The sequence below is a fragment of the Salvelinus namaycush genome, chromosome 42, assembly GCF_016432855.1.
Source record: "Salvelinus namaycush isolate Seneca chromosome 42, SaNama_1.0, whole genome shotgun sequence".
Taxonomy (NCBI): domain Eukaryota; kingdom Metazoa; phylum Chordata; class Actinopteri; order Salmoniformes; family Salmonidae; genus Salvelinus; species Salvelinus namaycush.
In genome coordinates, this window is record NC_052348.1 from 7,023,316 (window position 1) to 7,042,825 (window position 19,510).

Genomic DNA, 19,510 nt, shown 5'->3' on the forward strand with positions numbered 1-19,510 from the left:
GCCATGCTCTACCAACTGAGCCACACGGGACCTCAGACATCTGTGGCATTGTGTTGTGTGACGATACTGCACATTTTAGTGTCATTTTATTGTCCCCAGTACAAGGTGCACCATGCCACACCTGTAACGTGGATGGATTATCTTGGCAAAGAAGAAATGCTCACTGACAGGGATGTAAACACATTTGGCACAAAAGTTGAGGAAAGTAAGCTTTTTTGCACTTGGAACATTTCTCTTATCTTTTACTTCAGCTCATGAAATATGAGACCAACACTTTACATGTTGCGTTTATATTTTTGTTCAGTGTACATTACCTCAGTAGGGTAAATATTCAACTGTCCTTTTTCTAGACTAGGTTTACTCTCTCTAAAAAAAAAATGGTTTTACACAATTCTGTTTCAAATGACAAGTTAATAATGGGTTAATTACCCTCCTAAACAAGTCGTACACTCTTACCCAGTTTGTAGAGACCCCTCTAAGATTAGCATAACCCAGGCATTTTATCCGGGTTTCTCATAACTGGGATACAAGCCTTTTCGGGTTATTGTAAACCGGATATGTTGTTTGATATGCGTCAACTCAAAAGCAGAATACTTGAGTATCCCGAATAAAAACGTGATATTGGTGTGCATGTAAATGTGGTCAGTGATTAAAAAAATGTGTTAGATTGTTGGCAGAGGCAATGTGGTGAAAGTAAGGGAGACATTTTTATATCACAAGGAAATATGTACTATAATGTAATGGGAACAGAAGGGAGAAGTTATGTTGTGGTGGATGAGATTAGGGGATATGGGATTGAATTTTTATTTGGAATTTCTAGGGAAACATGGTACTGGAATGAGGTTTGTAGGGAATTATTTTATTTTATTAGAAATTCTCTATAGCAGTATAGAGACCCACAGTGGAGGTGTCATAATACCCATAAAACCTAGTGGTCAAACAGGGAAATGGTTCCAAACAGTTTTCCACCACCACCATTTTTCCCCATAGGTGATTTTAGAAACACTTAATAAGGGCTGTGTTTCGTGTAGGCTTACCCTGGCGTGACATTTTGATAAACTTGTAAATCGGACAAGGTGACTTTTATCAATACATTCGTCTCTATTTACTCTCAGATTTAAAAATTCTAATTAGTATCAAAGTAGATCATCATGCAAAACTACAAATCCCTGCAAGCTCCTGCACATCTCTAGCTGACACCTTTGCTAACAGATATTGTGTCAGTTTAAAACATGCTCAAGACAGTTCACAGAATTTTCCATTTAAAGAAATGTTGCCAATTTATTCTTTACTACATTTAGCTAACGTTACATAGTTAATCCAGAGATTCTTACCTTCAGCAGTCTCATACAGATATTCATGATATTTGTAGTGCTTTATGATTGGCATATTAGCAGTTAATTAGCATTTCATTTTAGGTGGGTAAATACAGGCAGATATATTGATAAGTCACCTTGTCCTAGAGAGATTTACACGGTTATCAAAATGTCATGCCAAGGTAAGCCTACATGAAACACAGTCCTTATTTTAAGTGTTTCTAAAATCCTTTATGGGAAAAATGAATGGTGGAAAAACAATTGGAACCATTTCCTTGTTTGACTGCAATATTTTATGGGTATGACTTATACTATGGTCCTCTATGGCAGTGGCATGCATTCATGGATGCCAAGGGAAGCCAGGCTACCCCAAAAAAATTGACAAAAAAATATAATATATATGTCTCTCTGTGTTTCATAATTTTCCTTCAATTCGCAAAAGGCTGAATGTATCTCACAGGAGAAATCATCTGAGCGAGCGATACAGCGCCCCTCTGTCTCTATACTTGTGGGCCATCCATCTGATGCTGTCTGGTCCAAACGAGTATGACATTGTTGCCGCCCGTAGCATTTAAAGTAAGGGAAGCCAGCGAACATTTGGCCTCCCTTGACAAAAAATGTATTAAAAAAATGTGCCACAGCGTTGCCACTCACAGCTCAACTGTGAATGGTCCTGGCGCACCAAAAAAAAGTGTCAAAGGAAGCCAACTTGGATTTAGGTGTCACTCCTAACAAATCCCATTGAGAGTGGTGGCTAGCTAGCTAAAATTGTCCCTTTCCAAAATTAGCCATAGATGGAGCTAGGGATTTGGACTTGTGGTTTTACTTAATTCTCCGTACTGGGCAATGATTATTACGGCGATTCTGATCCATTGTTGTGACTGGCCTAATTGGATGGAAGTTCCATATGTAGCTAGATGTAGGCCTAAAAGGCTAATGTTAACTAGCTAATGTTGCCCATGAATGGAAGTTAGGCTAGCGAGCAAGCATTTTAGCCAGGTAGCCTAGAACAACAAACAAAAGTGTGTACTGTATGATAGAGTGATAGAGCGTTTTGTCAACATGAAAGAGAGGAGGCTGGCATTGGCGTTTCTCTACAAGTTGGGTGAGTCAACATGTTTTTCTACTTGCACCAATGGCCACACACAGAAGTCAGAAACATGGACAACCACATCATATTTAGCTTACGTTGATTGTACTAAATAGTTTTTGGTATCTTTTAGTTGTCCCTGTATTAGACTAAGCATAGGTGATCTGATGTTGAAGTTGAAATGTTGCTGGAAGAGTGGAGGCAGCTCCTGTTTTCTTTGCGACTTGTGGTAACTCTGTGGTTCTAAATCAATAGTTGTTTAGTGGTCCGAAAATGTCAGAAACATTTACTGGCTTGACCATGCTGTAGGTCCTGTAACGGTCTGTTACTGTACATGCAATATGCTTTGTGGATTGCACCGGACAGAGGTTGCCATCTGTTTTTTTGATAAAACAAAAGTATGGTTGAATTTATTCTGCCACTGTCTTATTGTCTCAGCCTTTTGGCCTATATATCACGGTCGCAAGGCATAGGAATTAACAGGTTACAGAGCAAACAATACAATTACCACAACACAGGTTGTAATAGGGCTTTTTTGGAGGGGGGGGGGGGGGGGGGGGGGCATAGCTTCCCCAATGATTTTACCTAAGCACTGCTACTGCTCTAAGGCAGGGTTTCCCAAACTTGCACGTTTTGGTTTTTGCCGTCGCGCTACAAAGCTGATTCAAATAACCAACTCATCATCAAGCTTTGATTATTTGAATCAGCTGTGACGTTCTATGGCAAAAAACAACGTGCACCCAGGGGGGACCCCAAGAAGGGGTTTAGGAAACCTGCTCTATGGGGAAGCCGTAAGCGGCCTCACACTCCAGTACAGTAGGTGGCGGTGTGTGTACCTTTCAGAAGTAACGTTAGTAGTAAACGGAAGTAAACCGTGACCAATAATCATTTCCAAGTTCGCGTTTTTGTTGTTTTTCAGACATTTATTAACACCATGGACTCATTTAACTGCACAGCATCACATACTTGTCCCAGGTAGTCTTTAATTCGCGTTGGTGACCGGACTTGGTTGATAGACGTTATCTAGGTAACGCTAGCTAGCTGCTAACGTTAGCTAACAATGGCTAACTGTATGGTTCTTCACACGCAAATAGCCTCCATCATGGAGGTGTTAGCGAATGCAGCAGTGACAGAGGTCTGTAAACTCGTAGACGACGACTATGCAGTGTTTCGTTTGGAAATATCTCAAAGCCAGAAAGAAAACGGGGCATTACGGAGGAAACTACAGCTACTAGAACTGAAGGTGGCACGGGAGCGCGCAGAGACAACGCAAGATCGCGTCCTCGCCAGTCGTCCCAGTGGTGTCAAGATCCTCAACCTACACAGAGAAATGACAAGAGGTACATTTTGCAGGAGGCCTTGTCGCCCGGTTCCCCTCTGGGCATGTGGCTTTAGATGTATTAAATACTTAAGGTTAAAGGGGAACTTCACCACTATACATTATTTGGAGTGATTAACCACTCCACCGACATAATTCTGAGTGATGGTGTTAAATAAATAATGATGCACTATAGCGGTATTTTAAAATGTTCGTGCCAGATAGTTACACTGATGACGCCATCAGATGATTGAGCGTGCTGTCTGATATAAAAATGAATGGAGTCATGTTTTGTAGCAATTATTGTGGCCCAATTTGTGTTTCGCTAATTGCACGATCACGAATCGATATGGTTGTCCCTGTTCACTAGAGCCATTGCAGGGCTTGACATTCAGGTACTTTTTCTAGTACCGTGTGAAAACTACCGGCCCAAATGAAAAAATTACTGTTCCGAGCCAAGATTACAGGAAAGCAGGTTGAACATGCAGAATTTCAATCATGGGTCATTTCATGTTTCATTTGCAGTCTGCACAAGTACCTTATAGCCAACCATACCATCTGATATTTACACTGATTGTTTGGAAAACGCTTCCTGCGGTTACTTTTTATATTGTCATGGCAGATACTCGTAAAAATGAAATAAATCAAACAGCACTGGTTTCCACCTAGGATCCCGCTCTTTTCAATAATTGTTTTTGCCAGAGATTACAATCGGCTGTATGAGGCGTTGTGGCTTTGCCACCTACCAGTTGATATTCTGATGATACATTTTTATTTTTTATTTCACCTTTATCTGGCCAAGATAAAGCAAAGCAGTGCGACAAAAACAACAAATAAACGACATAGCTCATTAACAGCTTCTGGAATTAAGCTGGTTTTTAAACAATTATATAGACTACAGAATAGCATTATTACAATATTCATTTTTACCAACAAGTGAGTGATGTGTAAATTTGTCTTGACAAGCAAGCAGCTACATAGTGTAGGCCTACGTAAACCTTTACTTGCTAATAATGGCATCTCTGTGTAGGATGTCTGGCGGAGGACTTTTATTCTGTGTTGGTGAAATACGCGTGCCGATGTTCAACCTTGCCTCCGCTGTGAGGAGTCTAGTGTGAGTATCAGGCCATACTTAGGTGGGGCTTACTAGTCCAGTGTTGCCAACTTAGCGACTTTGTCGCTATATTTAGCGAGTATCCAGACCCCTCTAGCGACACATTTTCAAAAAGCGACTAGCGACTTTTTCTGGTGTTATTGGAGAATTTGAGACTGACATGAAAGCACGTATCGTTCTTACTCTTCTCAACGAGCAGCGGGTGCTGCCGTGGGCCCCACCCCCGTCCCAAAGCACTCACAGACGGCCCAGTACTCGCGCAGCAGTCCCTCCCAGCTGCAGTCAGAGCAGGAGATGTTCACCCCTCTGCGTCCAGACTGCAAATGAATCGCGCATGCGGGAAGCCGCCGCTGGCTGATCACGCCCTGGCTTACATACAGGGCGGGATGTAAATGTAAAATGTTCTTTGTCTAAAATAAATCACTGCACAAAAATAAATCACTGCATTTGACTCACACAGCCTCAGTCACTTACTCACCTTGTCCACTGTGTGTGTGCCTCTCTGTGACATAAGTTAAACATCTAGCTGGCTAGCTCATCATGTCTCAGTCTAAACTGTACACTCAAATACAGAAAGGAGTGGGAATCAAACCCTGAATTCAAAGGCTGGTTGAAGCCGTTTATTGGCGATGATACATGGGCATACTGCCTGTATTGTAAGGCTGATTTCTACGCCAAACTTTGATGTAAAAAAACACATGACAACTCAAAAACATACTAGAAAAGCAAAGCCTTATAACAGTTCCATCCACTCTTAAATACAAGTAAAACTAAATGCATGCTCTTCAACCGATCGCTGCCTGCACCTACCCGCACGTCCAACATCACTACTCTGGACGGTTCTGACTTAGAATATGTGGACAACTACAAATACTTAGGTGTCTGGTTAGACTGTAAACTCTCCTTCCAGACTCACATCAAACATCTCCAATCCAAAATTTAATCTAGAATTGGCTTCCTATTTCGCAACAAAGCATCCTTCACTCATGCTGCCAAACATACCCTTGTAAAACTGACCATCCTACCGATCCTCGACTTCGGCGATGTCATTTACAAAATAGTCTCCAATAGCCTACTCTAAATTGGATGCAGTCTATCACAGTGCCATCCGTTTTGTCACCAAAGCCCCATATACTACCCAGCACTGCGACCTGTACGCTCTCGTTGGCTGGCCCTCGCTTCATACTCGTCGCCAAACCCACTGGCTCCAGGTCATCTACAAGACCCTGCTAGGTAAAGTCCCCCCTTATCTCAGTTCACTGGTCACCATAGCAGCACCCACCTGTAGCACGCGCTCCAGCAGGTATCTCTCTGGTCACCCCCAAAACCAATTCTTCCTTTGGCCGCCTCTCCTTCCAGTTCTCTGCTGCCAATGACTGGAACAAACTACAAAAATCTCTGGAACTGGAAACACTTATCTCCCTCACTAGCTTTAAGCACCAGCTGTCAGAGCAGCTCACAGATTGCTGCACCTGTACATAGCCCATCTATAATTTAGCCCAAATAACTACCTCTCCCCCAACTGTATTTATTTATTTAGCTCCTTTGCACCCCATTATTTCTCTCTATTTTGCATATTCTTCCACTGCGAATCTACCATTCCAGTGTTCTACTTGCTATATTGTATTTACTTCGCCAACATGGCCTTTTTTTGCCTTTACCTCCCTTATCTCACCTCATTTGCTCACATTGTATATAGACTTATTTTTCTACTGTATTATTGACTGTATGTTTGTTTTACTCCATGTGTAACTGTGTTGTTGTATGTGTCCAACTGATTTGCTTTATCTTGGCCAGGTCGCAATTGTAAATGAGAACTTGTTCTCAACTTGCCTACCTGGTTAAATAAAGATGGGGGAAAAAAGCTGCCAGTTATGGTTATTTTTTTTTACTGCAATAAAGGCTGGGGCCACCATGGCATTAGCTATCGCTGAACACTGTTCCATGCTGGCATGTGATCACATTGGCGAAGCATGTAGAGCTGCTTTCTCAGACTCCACTGCTGCTACCCAATTCAAAATGCACAGAAATGATTAATGGTGTTCTAGCACCATACTTTCTGGAAAAGTTGGTCGCAGATGTGGGTGACCAGCGTTTCAGCCTCCTCGATGAGTCCACGGATGTAAGTGTTTCTAAGTACCTGGGGGTTGTGATAAGGTACTTTAGTGACACCAAGCAGACAATTGTATAAAGGAGATGCCAAATCTATAGCCCGTGCTGTTGTGGCTTTCCTCGAGAAGTGTTGTCTTAAAAAAGAGAAACTCCTGGGGATAGGGACTGACAATTAGGTGATGACGTCATTTAGTGACTTTTAGGACAGCCAATAGCTACTTTCCTTACTGAGGAGTTGGCAACACTGCACTAGTCTAGACCGAGAGGAAAAGCCTTGACATTCTTGCCTCAGCTTGGAAACCGAATGCTGGTTGACAACTGTGATGCGTCAGATGTCGGGCAAAATTGTAAAGGATTAAATACAAATATACATTTTCTGTTTTGGAGTTTGAAAATGTACTGGCCCAAGCAGGCCATATGAAAGCCGGACCAACGGGCAGCCCTGAATGTCGAGCCCTGCACTGGACTTGTCTCAACGATGTTCCTATCTGCCTGGACATTGCAGGATATCTAGGTTGACTCAATTTCCCTGACTACAGTGTGATAGGTGCCCTACTTCCTTGTCCAATTGTGTTCCCACCCTGAAGGCAGGCTCTTCAGAGCCTCATAGATCAGGCACGGGCAAATCCAGTCCTCGGAGCTGCAGTGGTCACTTTTTCCCCTAGCAAACACAGCTGATGTAAACTAATTGCGTTCTAAACTGAAGATCATGATTAGTTGATTATTAGAGTCAGGTGTGTTAACTAGGGCTGGAGCAAAAGTGTGACACTGATCAGGCCCCAAGGACTGGAGTTACCCATCCCTGTCCAAGATCAACTGACGGTGGCAGCCAAGACCAACTAGGGAAAATTAGTAAGTTTTGTTTTCGGTAGCTAGCTAGCAATATAAGCTCTTTTTACACGATGCAGTGTTATTCAGTACAATTTCGTGATCAGTTCGGCCATAACGGGGCTAGCTAGTACCACTACAAGTCAAGATATCCAAGTTTAGCTAGCTTTGTTTACTATATCTAAAATGTACTGTAGTCTAGTGTTCTAATTAACTAGCAAACTAGCCTCAGTGCAGGTCACTGAAGAAATGCTTTGCGAAGCGTAAATGTGTAACTTTGGCTTTATGACTCATGAGTAACTATACCCATGTTGGAGCTAGCTAGCTAACATTTTGTATTTGGTTAGGATCCCCATTAGCTGTTGCAAAAGCAGCAGATACTCTCCCTGGGGTCCAAAACATGTCTGAGATGTCTCATTCTACATCTTGCTGCTACACAACGATTGCCCATTCATTTCTAATAGTGTTTTTGTCTTTCTCTCACAAACAATACCGCTTAGATACAAAGAAGTTGATCACTCCAGGACATGTGAAAGGTCCCATAACAATCTCCCCTTGTATCAAAGTGACTGAACACCTCACTGCACCACACAAATACATCATATGCAAGTATTCCCTTTGTAGAACTGTAGTATTTATAGGCAATTTGTATATTTTTGTTGTACTGTATATATGTCCTACATTGCCATAACTGTTCCTGCATACGACTGTGTAAAGTCACCTCTGTCTCCAGAGCAAATACACTTTGTCTTGAAGACAAGCCATGTCTACTTATTTGCTATATTGAAATCTATTTGCAATATAAAAACCCCCCCCAAAAAATGTAATAAAACTTACTCATTGCAGTTTATTTTTTATTTTTTTACTATTTTCTACATTGTAGAATAATAGTGAAGACAATGAAACACATATGGAATCATGTAACCAAAAAAAGTGTTAAACAATTCAAAGTAGCCACCCTTTGCCTTGACAGCTTTGCATTCTCTCAACCAACTTCATGAGGTAGTCACCTGGAATGCATTTCAATTAACAGGTGTGCCTTAAGTTAATTTGTGGAATTTCTTTCCTTCTTAATGTGTTTGAGACAATGTGTTGTGACAAGGTAGGTGTGGTATACAGAAGATAGCCCTATTTGGTAAAAGACCAAGTCCATATTATGGCAAGAAAATCTCAAATAAGCAAAGAGAAACGACAGTCCATCATTACTTTACGACATGAAGGTCAGTCAATCCGGAAATGTCAGTGTGTAGTCCCAAAAACCATCAAGAACTATGATGAAACTGGCTCTCACGAGGACCGCCACAGGAAAGGAAGACCCAGAGTTAACTCTGCTGCAGAGGATAAGTTCATTAGATTTAACTGCACCTTAGATTGCAGCCCAAATAAATGCTTCAGAGTTCAAGTAACAGACACATCAACATCAACTATTCAGTGCAGACTACGTGAATCAGGCCTTCATGGTCAAATTGCTGCAAAAAAACACTACTAAAGGACACCAATAAGAAGAGAGACTTGCTTGGACCAAGAAACACAAGCAATGGATGTTAGACCGGTGGAAATATGAGATTTTTGGTTCCAACCGCCGTGTGGGGGTGCTTTGCTGGTGACACTGATTTATTTATAATTCAAGGCATACTTAACCAGCATGGCTACCACAGCATTCTGCAACGATACGCCATCCCATCTGGTTTGCGCTTAGTGGGACTGTCATTTGTTTTTCAACAGGACAATGACCCAACACACCTCCAGACTGAGTAAGGGCTATTTGAGAGTGATGGAGTGCTGCATCAGATGACCTGGCTTCCACAATCACCCGACCTCAACCCAATTGAGATGGTTTGGGATGAATTGGAGCGCAGAGTGAAGGAAAAGCAGCCAACAAGTGCTCAGCATATGTGGGAACTCCATCAAGACTGTTGGAAAAGCATTCCTCATGAAGCTGGTTGAGAGAATGCCAAGAGTGTGCAAAGCTGTCATCAAGGCAAAGGCTGTCTACTTTGAAGAATCTAAAATATATTTTGTTGAACACTTTTTGGGGTTTCTACTAGATTCCATATGTGCTATTTCATAGTTTTGATATCTTTACTATTATTCTACAATGTACAAAATAGTAAAAATAAAGAAAAACCCTTGAATGAGTAGGTGTCCAAACTTGACTGGTACTGTATACATATGTAAAATAGCTAGGAATATCTGTACCACAATGCAGTTGTGAGCATACTGGGCATTTTATATTATACTATAACATAAGTCAAACTGAATATGGATGTTGTTGGTTGAATGTTCTTCAGCTGGTGTACCTCATCTTGTTATGTGTGTCATGGCAGCTGGTTTAGCGGGCTGTGGCGATGTTGGCAGGGATGATGGGTTTGTGGATCTATGACTCTGGCTCCTTTTAGACAACCGTCTGATGCTTTCTGCGTTCAACAGCCAGGTGGACAAGCCTCTCCCAGAAGTGGTGGGTTCTGGGCTCGTACACTTTCTTCACCACCCACTGCTTTGACCTCTTGCAGAAGATTTGTTTGTACTGCAAGTCTCCTGGAAAGACATGAAGACTGATCATGAGGGTGTGTAAAACACGACTGATCATGAGGGTGTGTAAAACACGACTGAGGGTGTGTAACTGGGGCTGTTGCGGTGACCGTATTACCGCCACACCGGCAGTCATGAGTCATGACCGCAGTAAAATTTGACATGACCGTCGAGTCACGGTAATCTCCTCTTATGCACTCAGGACATGCATTGGTAGTACCCAACTCGCTAACGACCATCAGGTCGCTAATGGCCTGGTACTCAGGGCTCTATTGTCCCTCTAGCCATCAATGTAAAGGCAATTGAAAATCACCCCTGAACACTTATCAAAACAGTATGTGCTTTTAAAACTCACCTCACTGTGATTGCTCAATTTGAAGAAAGAAGTTCAACAACAGGTTAAAACTCAGTGGAAAACATGGTCGTTGTGAGTTGTTTCAAAGCGTTCTCAAATCGTCAATAGCCGCATCATGCAGCCCATATATCTTTAGAATGCCTTAGAAATCAAAGGTTTGTATCATTCCCAACTACAGTTGCCAAATAACTCTAAATCTAGCCTATAGGACCTGTTTCAAATGATTACTTTTACGCTCATCATAGCCACTTCATATGCACTCACTCTCACTCTGGAATTTTATTAATCTAAGTTTAATTATATTCCTCTTACTATAAAATAATGGCACAGGACTTAAGCATATCTTGTCTGCTAAATGAACAAGCCTACAGCCTTAGGTATGGCGCATAGCCAGATAGCATGCAGTAGGCCAACTCATTCTGTTTTCTGAAATATATTTTCTTCATATATATATATATCAATGTTTCTTTAGACCTGCCTAAAATAAATAATGTCATGGATATATTGGAATTAGTGGATATATGGAGACTTAAATACCCTGACCTAGTGAGATATACATGGCGGAGGCTTAATCAAGCTAGTCGCCTTGACTACTTTCTTATATCATTCTCTCTGGCACCAAAAGTTAAAAAGTGTTTGATAGGGGACAGAATGCGGTCGGACCATCACATAATTGGCATATATATTACTCTTACAGAATTTCCACGTGGGCGAAGATATTGGAAATTTAATCAAAGCCTACTAGATGATAAATTGTTTAGAACTAGGACAGAAGATTTTATAACTGACTTTTTTAGACATAACATAGGTACAGCAGATCCCCATATTGTATGGGAGACTTAAGTGTGCCTTTAGAGGCCATGCAATTCAGTACTCATCTATAAAACAAAAGCAATTTAGATCAAAAGAGTCCATATTAACAAAGGAAATTGAAGGACTAACAGTACAGTTAGATAACAATAAAAACGGTACCATAGAGGCACAGAATAAGTTAGAGGAAAAACAAAAAGAAATGGAGGAACTTATTCAAGAAAGATCCAGTGTAATATATTATAAAAATAAAGCGAACTGGATGGAATATGGGGAAAAATGCACCAAATTCTTTTTCAATCTTCAATATAGAAATGCTACCAAAAAAAATGTATTAAAACTTGTTACAAATGATGGAGTCACGCATGATTCACCAAATGATATTTTGAAAGAGGAAGTAAAGTACTTTAAGAATATGTTTTCGTTTCAGGCTCCTCCATCTCCACTAACTGAAACTAATTGTATGGATTTTTTCCCTAATAATAATGTAAAATTAACATCTGTACAGAAAGACTCATGTAAAGGCCTAATTACAGAGGAGGAACTACTTGAGGCAATTGGGGCCTTTAAGGATGGGAAAACTCCAGGACTGGATGGCATACCAGTGGAAGTATACAATTTTTTTTTTGATATACTCAAAGGACCATTATTAGCTTGTTTTAACCACTCCTATATAAATGATAGATTATCAGACACGCAACAAGAAGGTGTGATATCATTATTACTGAAACAGGACCCAAGTGGTATATATAAAGATCCAGTCCATTTAAAAAATTGGAGACCTCTTACACTTCAGTGTTGTGATGCAAAAATCCTAGCAAAATGCTTGGCGCATAGAATAAAAAAAGTTGTCAGATTATTCATCCTAATCAGACAGGTTTTTTACATGGATGATACATTGGAGATAATATAAGGCAAGTACTGGAAACAATAGAACACTATGAAATATCCGGGACACCAGGCCTGGTTTTCATAGCTGATTTTGAAAAGGCTTTTGATAAAGTACGACTGGAGTTTATATATAAATGCCTAGAATATTTCAATTTTGGGGAATCTCTTATAAAATGGGTTAAAATTATGTATAGTAACCCTAGGTGTAAAATAGTAAATAATGGCTACATCTCAGAAAGTTTTAAACTATCTAGAGGAGTAAAACAAGGTTGTCCACTATCGGCATATCTATTTATTATTGCCATCGAAATGTTAGCTGTTAAAATTAGATCAAACATTAATATTAAGGGATTAGAAATCCAGGGCCTAAAAACTAAGATGTCATTGTACGCTGATGATTCATGTTTTCTTTTAAAACCACAACTAGAGTCTCTCCACGGCCTCTTAGAGGATCTAGATACATTTGCTATCCTCTCTGGATTAAAACCAAATTATGATAAATGTACCATATTACGTATTGGATCACTAAAAAATACACATTTTACATTGCCATGTAGTTTACCAATTAAATGGTCTGACGGAGATGTGGACATACTCGGTATACAAATCCCAAAAGAAAGAAATGATCTCACTCCAATAAATTTTTATAGAAAGTTAGCAAAAATAGATAATATCTTGCTACCATGGAAAGGAAAATACCTGTCTATTTGTGGGAAAATCACCCTGATTAACTCTTTAATCATATCACAGTTTACCTATTTGCTTATGGTTTTGCCTACACCTAGTGACCTGCTTTTTAAATTATATGAACAAAAAATATTCAATTTTATTTGGAACGGCAAGCCAGATAAAATTAAAAGGGCCTATTTATATAACGAATATGAATTCGGAGGGCAGAAATTATTAAATATTAAAGCATTAGACCTCTCACTAAAGGCATCAGTCATACAAAAGTTATACTTAAATCCAAACTGGTTCTCTAGTAGATTGGTACGAATGTCTCATCCTATGTTCAAGAAGGGCCTTTTTCCCTTTATTCAGATTACACCTGCTCACTTTCGGTTGTTTGAAAAGGAAATAATCTCCAAAATATCTTTATTTTTTAAACAAGCCTTAGAAAGTTGGTTGCAATTTCAGTTTAATCCACCTGAAAGGACGGAACAAAGAGTACAACAAATATTGTGGTTAAATTCAAATATAGTAATTGATTAAAAAAACTATTTATCGAAGAAATGTTTAAAAAAGGTATAATTTTTGTGAATGATATCATAAATAGGACTGGTGGAGTAATGTCACACATGCAGCTAACACAGACATATGGAAATGTCTGCTCTACCCAAAATTACAACCAATTAATTGCAGCATTACCACAAAAATGGAAGAGGCAAGTAGAAGGGGAAAAAAGTAAGGAACTTGTATGTCGGCCCTATATTAAAGAACATAAATGGTTAAAGAAAAGTGTGATAAATAAAAACATATACCAATTTAATTTAAGGACCAAAAAACTGACAGCTGTGCCATATAAATTGCAAAATAGTTGGGAAGAGATTTTCGATGTACCCATTCCATGGCACATGGTTTATGAATTGATACGCAAAACAACGCCGGATTCAAAACTTCGAATTTTTCAATTTAAATTATTGTACAAAATTCTTGCAACTAATAGAATGTTATATATATGGGGGATACAATCTTCCCAGCTCTGCAGATTCTGCTGTGAGGAGGCAGTCATTAGATCATTTATTTTGGTATTGTCCGTATGTAGCTCGTTTTTGGTCACAGGTCCAGGAATGGTTGAAGAATTGCAACATTTGCGTAGAACTAACGCTACAGATAGCAATACTGGGGGATTTGAAAAGCCATAGTCAATCAATCAATAATATAATAATTATTTTAGCAAAAATGTTTATTTTTAATTTACAATCCGTGGAAGCTATGAGAATAGGAAGATTCAAATCTTTTGTGAAGCATCACAGCACAGTTGAAAAATATATGGCAAATAAAAATCCGAAATGGATGATGTTGGAAGATCGATGGGAAGGGTTGAGTGGAGCTGAAGGGTGGGACTAATAACAAGATAAACAATGTAGGGCATACGGGATCTGTGAAATGTGTATAGGTGCGGAGCCTTTGTGAAATAGCACAGTTACAAGTGGAAATCAAACTGGATGGACAACAGAAATAGAGGAAGGACTAAGAACAAACAAGAGAGAACTATTATAAAGTAGACTGTGTCTGTAAAATGTGTATAAGATGTATAAATTGAAGGTAAAAACAGAAATGTTTATCAGTTTACTCCAATTGGGGGATCGGTGGTAGGGTTTGCGGGGAATAATAATAAAGGTATACTCTTTAAAAAAGTATGTATGTCTATATAGGTATGTGTATGTATATATGTGTATATGTATGCATACGTGTATGGATATATATATTTACCCAAAAAAATATGGGGGATTGGAAATGATGCAGACAATTACATTGGAAGCAACATTCTTTCCGCAATATTAAGCTGATCCACCCCTAAAAAAAAAATTTAAAAAAAAAAAAGGGATTTATTGTGATGGTGTATATTCAATTGATTTGAGACTTTAAAAATGTATATGTTCCAAAGGCCGCATCAACGGCTTGCATGCATGGAGGCCTGGACATGCTAAACATGGTTATCTTAATTAACGGTCAATTACCGGGAGACCGGTAGTCTTCTGCATGACAATAACTGCTGAGAAAATGCCATGCCTGCCACAGCCCTGTGTGTAACCATACAAGAAACCATGTTCATCTGTAAACAAAAAAAGGGTACAGTACACTGGTATGTGTTGTTACACTCAATGAGGGACTGATTTAAACCTGGGTTTCACAAAAGTATCGTAGCACTAAGATAATCTTTCGTCCATTTCGTTTCAATGGAATTAAGATCTCGGTGCAATAATGGTTTTGGGAAACCCAGCCCAAGTAGGTACGATTTAATGATCAGGTAGAACATAAAACTAGCAGGCCCCAGACCTCGTAGTGTAAGAGTTGATTCCCAAAAGCTTAAGGTTAAGTTCATTGTTTGAACCTTTGTAGGAGCGTTAAATCTGAGCTTTCCCCCCAAAACCAACATTAGTAAAGTTGAACTTAAACGCTTGTTATTTACCGACTGCCTCAGACCACTCCTAGAACACCAAACTGCATCGTTAATGTTTCCCCCCCCCCACTTCTGCGACACTTTATACACAGAAGATAACATAGAATCAAGCTGTTTACAAATCACATTTTACAGATAGCAGCCGGGTAATTACATTGATTTGCTTTGGAATGTCTAGCCAGCGTATTATGAAAGCGAGCTAGCTAGATTTGTTTAGATAAACACATGTAGTTCGCTTGCTAGTTAGCTAAATCAAATATTTTATTTGTCACATGCGGCCGAATACAACAAGTGTATACTTTACCGTGAAAGATAATTCAAATCCATGTTTTATTGGTCACATACACATATTTAGATGTTATTGCAGTTGGAGCGAAACGCTTGTGTTCCTATCTCCAAGAGTGCATTAGTATCGGACAATTAACAATACGCATCTAAAAGTAAAAGACTGGAATTAACAAATATAAAAATATTAGGATGAGCAATGTCGGAGTGGCATAGACTAAAATACAGTATATACTGTAATGACCCTGGGTTTATAAGCGCGGAAATCGACTCTGCCGCCGCTCGAGCATGCTTTTGCAGCACAGTCGATAGCGCGCCGGACCTCGGGCTAGAAGGTCGAGGGTTCGAGACCTGCTCCCTGCTGTTTCATTACAATACATATGAAATGAGTAAAGCAGTATGTAAACAGTTAAGGTAATTGAGGTGATATGTACATGAATGTAGGGTTAACGTTAGCTAAGTTACCTCAGCTTGACTTTTTTGCTGCGCTGATCGGATGCCTTTCTTTGAAGTGGAAAAATCGATGGAATAGCATCACTTTTCAATGTTCGATGACCTATTGTAACTATGTGCTTGGAGTCAGGAAGCAGGTGCAGAAGGGGAGTTTAATAAACAAAACAGGAGAAGCGTATTGAACGTGAACAAAACCACTACTGCCTGATGACTGAGACTACAGAGGGCTAAATAAAGGGAGAGTAATCAAGGTTATGAAGAAGTCCAGGTGTGCGTAATGATGGGGAGCAGATGCGTGTGATGATAGGGGTGACACCTGGCAACCTCATTAGTTGAGACTTCAGGTCTGTTTCGAAATCCCCCTGGCTGAAAGTGCTGGCTACAAATACTGGCATTTGGATATTTCTCAAGGAGAGTATTCACATCAACTGGATCCACCTCTACTGGGACGGTACTATGTCTTGAAATCGCTATGAATTCTGGATATTGTGGTTCGCTTAAAACCAAGAAATGTGGATGGCCCGTTTCTACCGGTGAAATGCAGAAACGCTTCTATTTGCGTGTAGTGAGGAAATTCTTGATTTTTATGAAAAATGCTATGTTAATAACATATTCATAGACATATACAGTGAAATAGAGCAGCGGTGAAATTTCCCTTTAGCCAAAATTTGGTCTTGGTCAAGTAAAGTATGCAATAAATTCCCCTGATTACTTATCTATCTTGCACAAAGACACTATCATATTCTAACCAGATTCTTGATTTACTGCATTACCTATTATTTACTCATTTGAAACAATATAATGCATGGAACATAATATCGATCTATAAATAGTACTGTATATCAAGAAGTAATCCGAAAGGTTACCTTACATCCTTGCCAATTTTACACAGTGTCAATAGGGTAAAATATACCATTCAGCATTGACAGTAGCTAACCTAACCACTTATTTTCCCCCAATCACTCTCCCAGGTGAAATACATCTCACTGGAGGCCACAGGAGCTTTGTGAAGCCAGCGGGACACAATACATGGAGAGATGACCAACCAATCACTGTTGATGAGGGGAGTGGAACCTCAACCCAGCACGTTATCGTGATAGAGGTCAGTGTAATAGTGTTACATTAAATTACAGTTACTTCAAATGTGGCCTGTTTATTTCAGAAAGGCTCCCCTCAGCTATTCACTTGCTTACATGTACATCCTCATTTGAGCTTGTGAGACATTTATCTAATTTAACTAATATTGTACCCGTAATAACCTCCTCTCTTCTTGTGTCAGTCTGCAGAGGCTGCAGGTCCTGGGGTCAAGCAGGAGAGGTCTGAAGGAGAGGAGGACCCAAGACACAGCAGAGACATCCAGACTGGAGCGCCCCCTGTAGCCACGGAGGACACCACAGCCGCCCCAGTACAGCCCAGGACCCGACGCAGCATCACGGAGGTCAGTGGAACGCTGAACGCCGTCCTCAAGTCAGAAACAGAAACCAAGACTTTAACTGTAACACAAAGGCTTTTACACACAGGATCTGACCATAGGTCACACCCAGAGAGACTGGGGCTGGGGAGACTGGGCTGTCTTCCTGCTCCCGGCTCAGAGTATTTACTTTACGGTAACCCGAGCCCGAGGACGTTTCATTCCCATCGGGATGCGTTAGAGACGGGCAATGATCCGTCTTGTTCTTCTACTACAGAGATGGACACTGACAACATACCCTTGGGTTTAGAGACACAGACTGATCTGTCTAGAGAGGTCTGGAACCAGTACAGTAGTAGTGTATACTCCGAAAGGTGCTTAGATAAGAAAGGGGAGGGTTTGGTCGAAGATGAAGTGACTGTGAAAGTGGAGGGCGACATTTCTCCCACATGGAATGTAGATAGTCACCTAGGATACAGACTCTCACAGGGCAGCGATTTCTTAGATTACAGGGAAAGTTTAGAGACTAATCCAAATAACACGACCCACTCCCCTTTACACACACTCAAGGATTACAACCCAGTGTCCACTTCAATGGGGCCTTCCGATTCACACGGACGTAGCCTTTTCGATCAGGTATTGAACTCAAACGACAGGGCTAGAGCCCAGGTTCAGGGAGGGGGAGCAACATCAGGCAATAGTAAAGAGAAACGGTTCCTCTGCATGTTCTGTAACAAAGGCTTCAGCTGCCCCCAGAAGGTGGAGATCCACCAGAGGGTACACACAGGGGAGAAACCCTTCAGCTGTACCCAGTGTCACATTGGCTTTGCCCAGGCTGGTGACCTGAAGAGGCACCATAGAGTCCACACAGGGGAGAAACCCTACAACTGCCCCCAGTGTGAGAAGAGGTTTTCCCGCCAGCACCATCTGAAGATGCACCTGAAGGTCCACACGGGAGAGAGGCCGTTCGCATGTGCGCACTGTGGGAAGAGGTTCTCAGAGAAGAGCTACCTCAGAATACACCAAAAGAAAAAACATTCTACTCTATAACATAAAGTAACCATTCCACTCGATGGCGTCTGACATTTAGGTCAACCCCTACTTTAACCCTTACACTTGTGGGAATTGGCCTATATGGATGGAGCTCAATTGAAATGTTTCTTACAGAAGAAATAGGGAAAGCATATGCATAACCATGGTAGCAATCAAAGGGGAACTGTTTGGAGATTATGTGAAAATTATTAGACTAAAAGTGAGGACACAACAGTTCACCTGACACAAGACTGAATCCAAACATTACACTGTTGATTTTATGCACATTTTACATTTACTCTACTTTGCAGCATATGTTTAAAACAAAATCAGAAAATACTCTGGATACTTTCAGTAACATAATAAGAATATTCCTGGAAAATGTAGGGTAGGTGCAACATAAGACAAAAAAATTACAAGGGTTTGAGTGAGGTCTAATTGTTGTTTCCAAGTGGCAACACACCTCTCCAAAGTGTACACAGTTCCTGGAGCAAGCACACTTTGTTTGGAACACAACCCTGCATCCCAGCCTTTACACAATTACTGTTGCAAACCAAAAACAGTCCTTTTTAAAAAGCACAATCTGGGTCAGGTGTTCATCATTTGAAACCTTGTTCTAATGCCAACATGAATTATAAACGCTAAATTATAAAATGTCTAACACAGTGTTAGGCTTTCACAAGGCAATTCAGAGAAGCAGATCTTCATTTTCATGCACATGGAATAGAGTTATAAGTAAATTCAAATGCGTGGTCTGCGGCAAATCTTCACAATACAACAAACAGGCTCATTCTGTTCAGGACAACACAGGGTATAACGCCATGTCATCTTGTAAC

At 40.4% G+C, this 19,510-nt stretch overlaps 3 protein-coding genes across 5 annotated transcripts in view; all 3 read left to right on the forward strand.

Moving 5' to 3' along the window:
- Positions 1-19,510, forward strand: part of LOC120034800 (zinc finger protein 716-like) — a 160,295-nt gene that overhangs the window by 47,027 nt on the left and 93,758 nt on the right. The gene's annotated exons all lie outside the window — the stretch shown is intronic.
- Positions 1-19,510, forward strand: part of LOC120034805 (zinc finger protein 184-like) — a 69,426-nt gene that overhangs the window by 13,312 nt on the left and 36,604 nt on the right. The window contains exon 3 of one of the 2 annotated variants that reach the window (XM_038981434.1): positions 17,511-17,669. The exons of the other annotated variant lie outside the window; for it this stretch is intronic. Within the exon in view, the coding sequence (XP_038837362.1) occupies positions 17,511-17,669 (159 nt within the window). The remainder of the gene's footprint in view (positions 1-17,510; positions 17,670-19,510) is intronic. 2 annotated transcript variants of the gene reach the window in all.
- Positions 17,895-18,757, forward strand: LOC120034880 (zinc finger protein 235-like). The gene has a single exon (XM_038981534.1). The coding sequence runs from the start codon at positions 17,922-17,924 to the stop codon at positions 18,690-18,692; it is 771 nt and encodes a 256-aa protein (XP_038837462.1). The 5' UTR covers positions 17,895-17,921; the 3' UTR covers positions 18,693-18,757.

Coding starts and splice junctions, on each gene's coding strand:
- LOC120034880 (XM_038981534.1), top strand. CDS start 17,922: ATGGACACTGACAACATACCCTTGGGTTTAGAGACACAGACTGATCTG.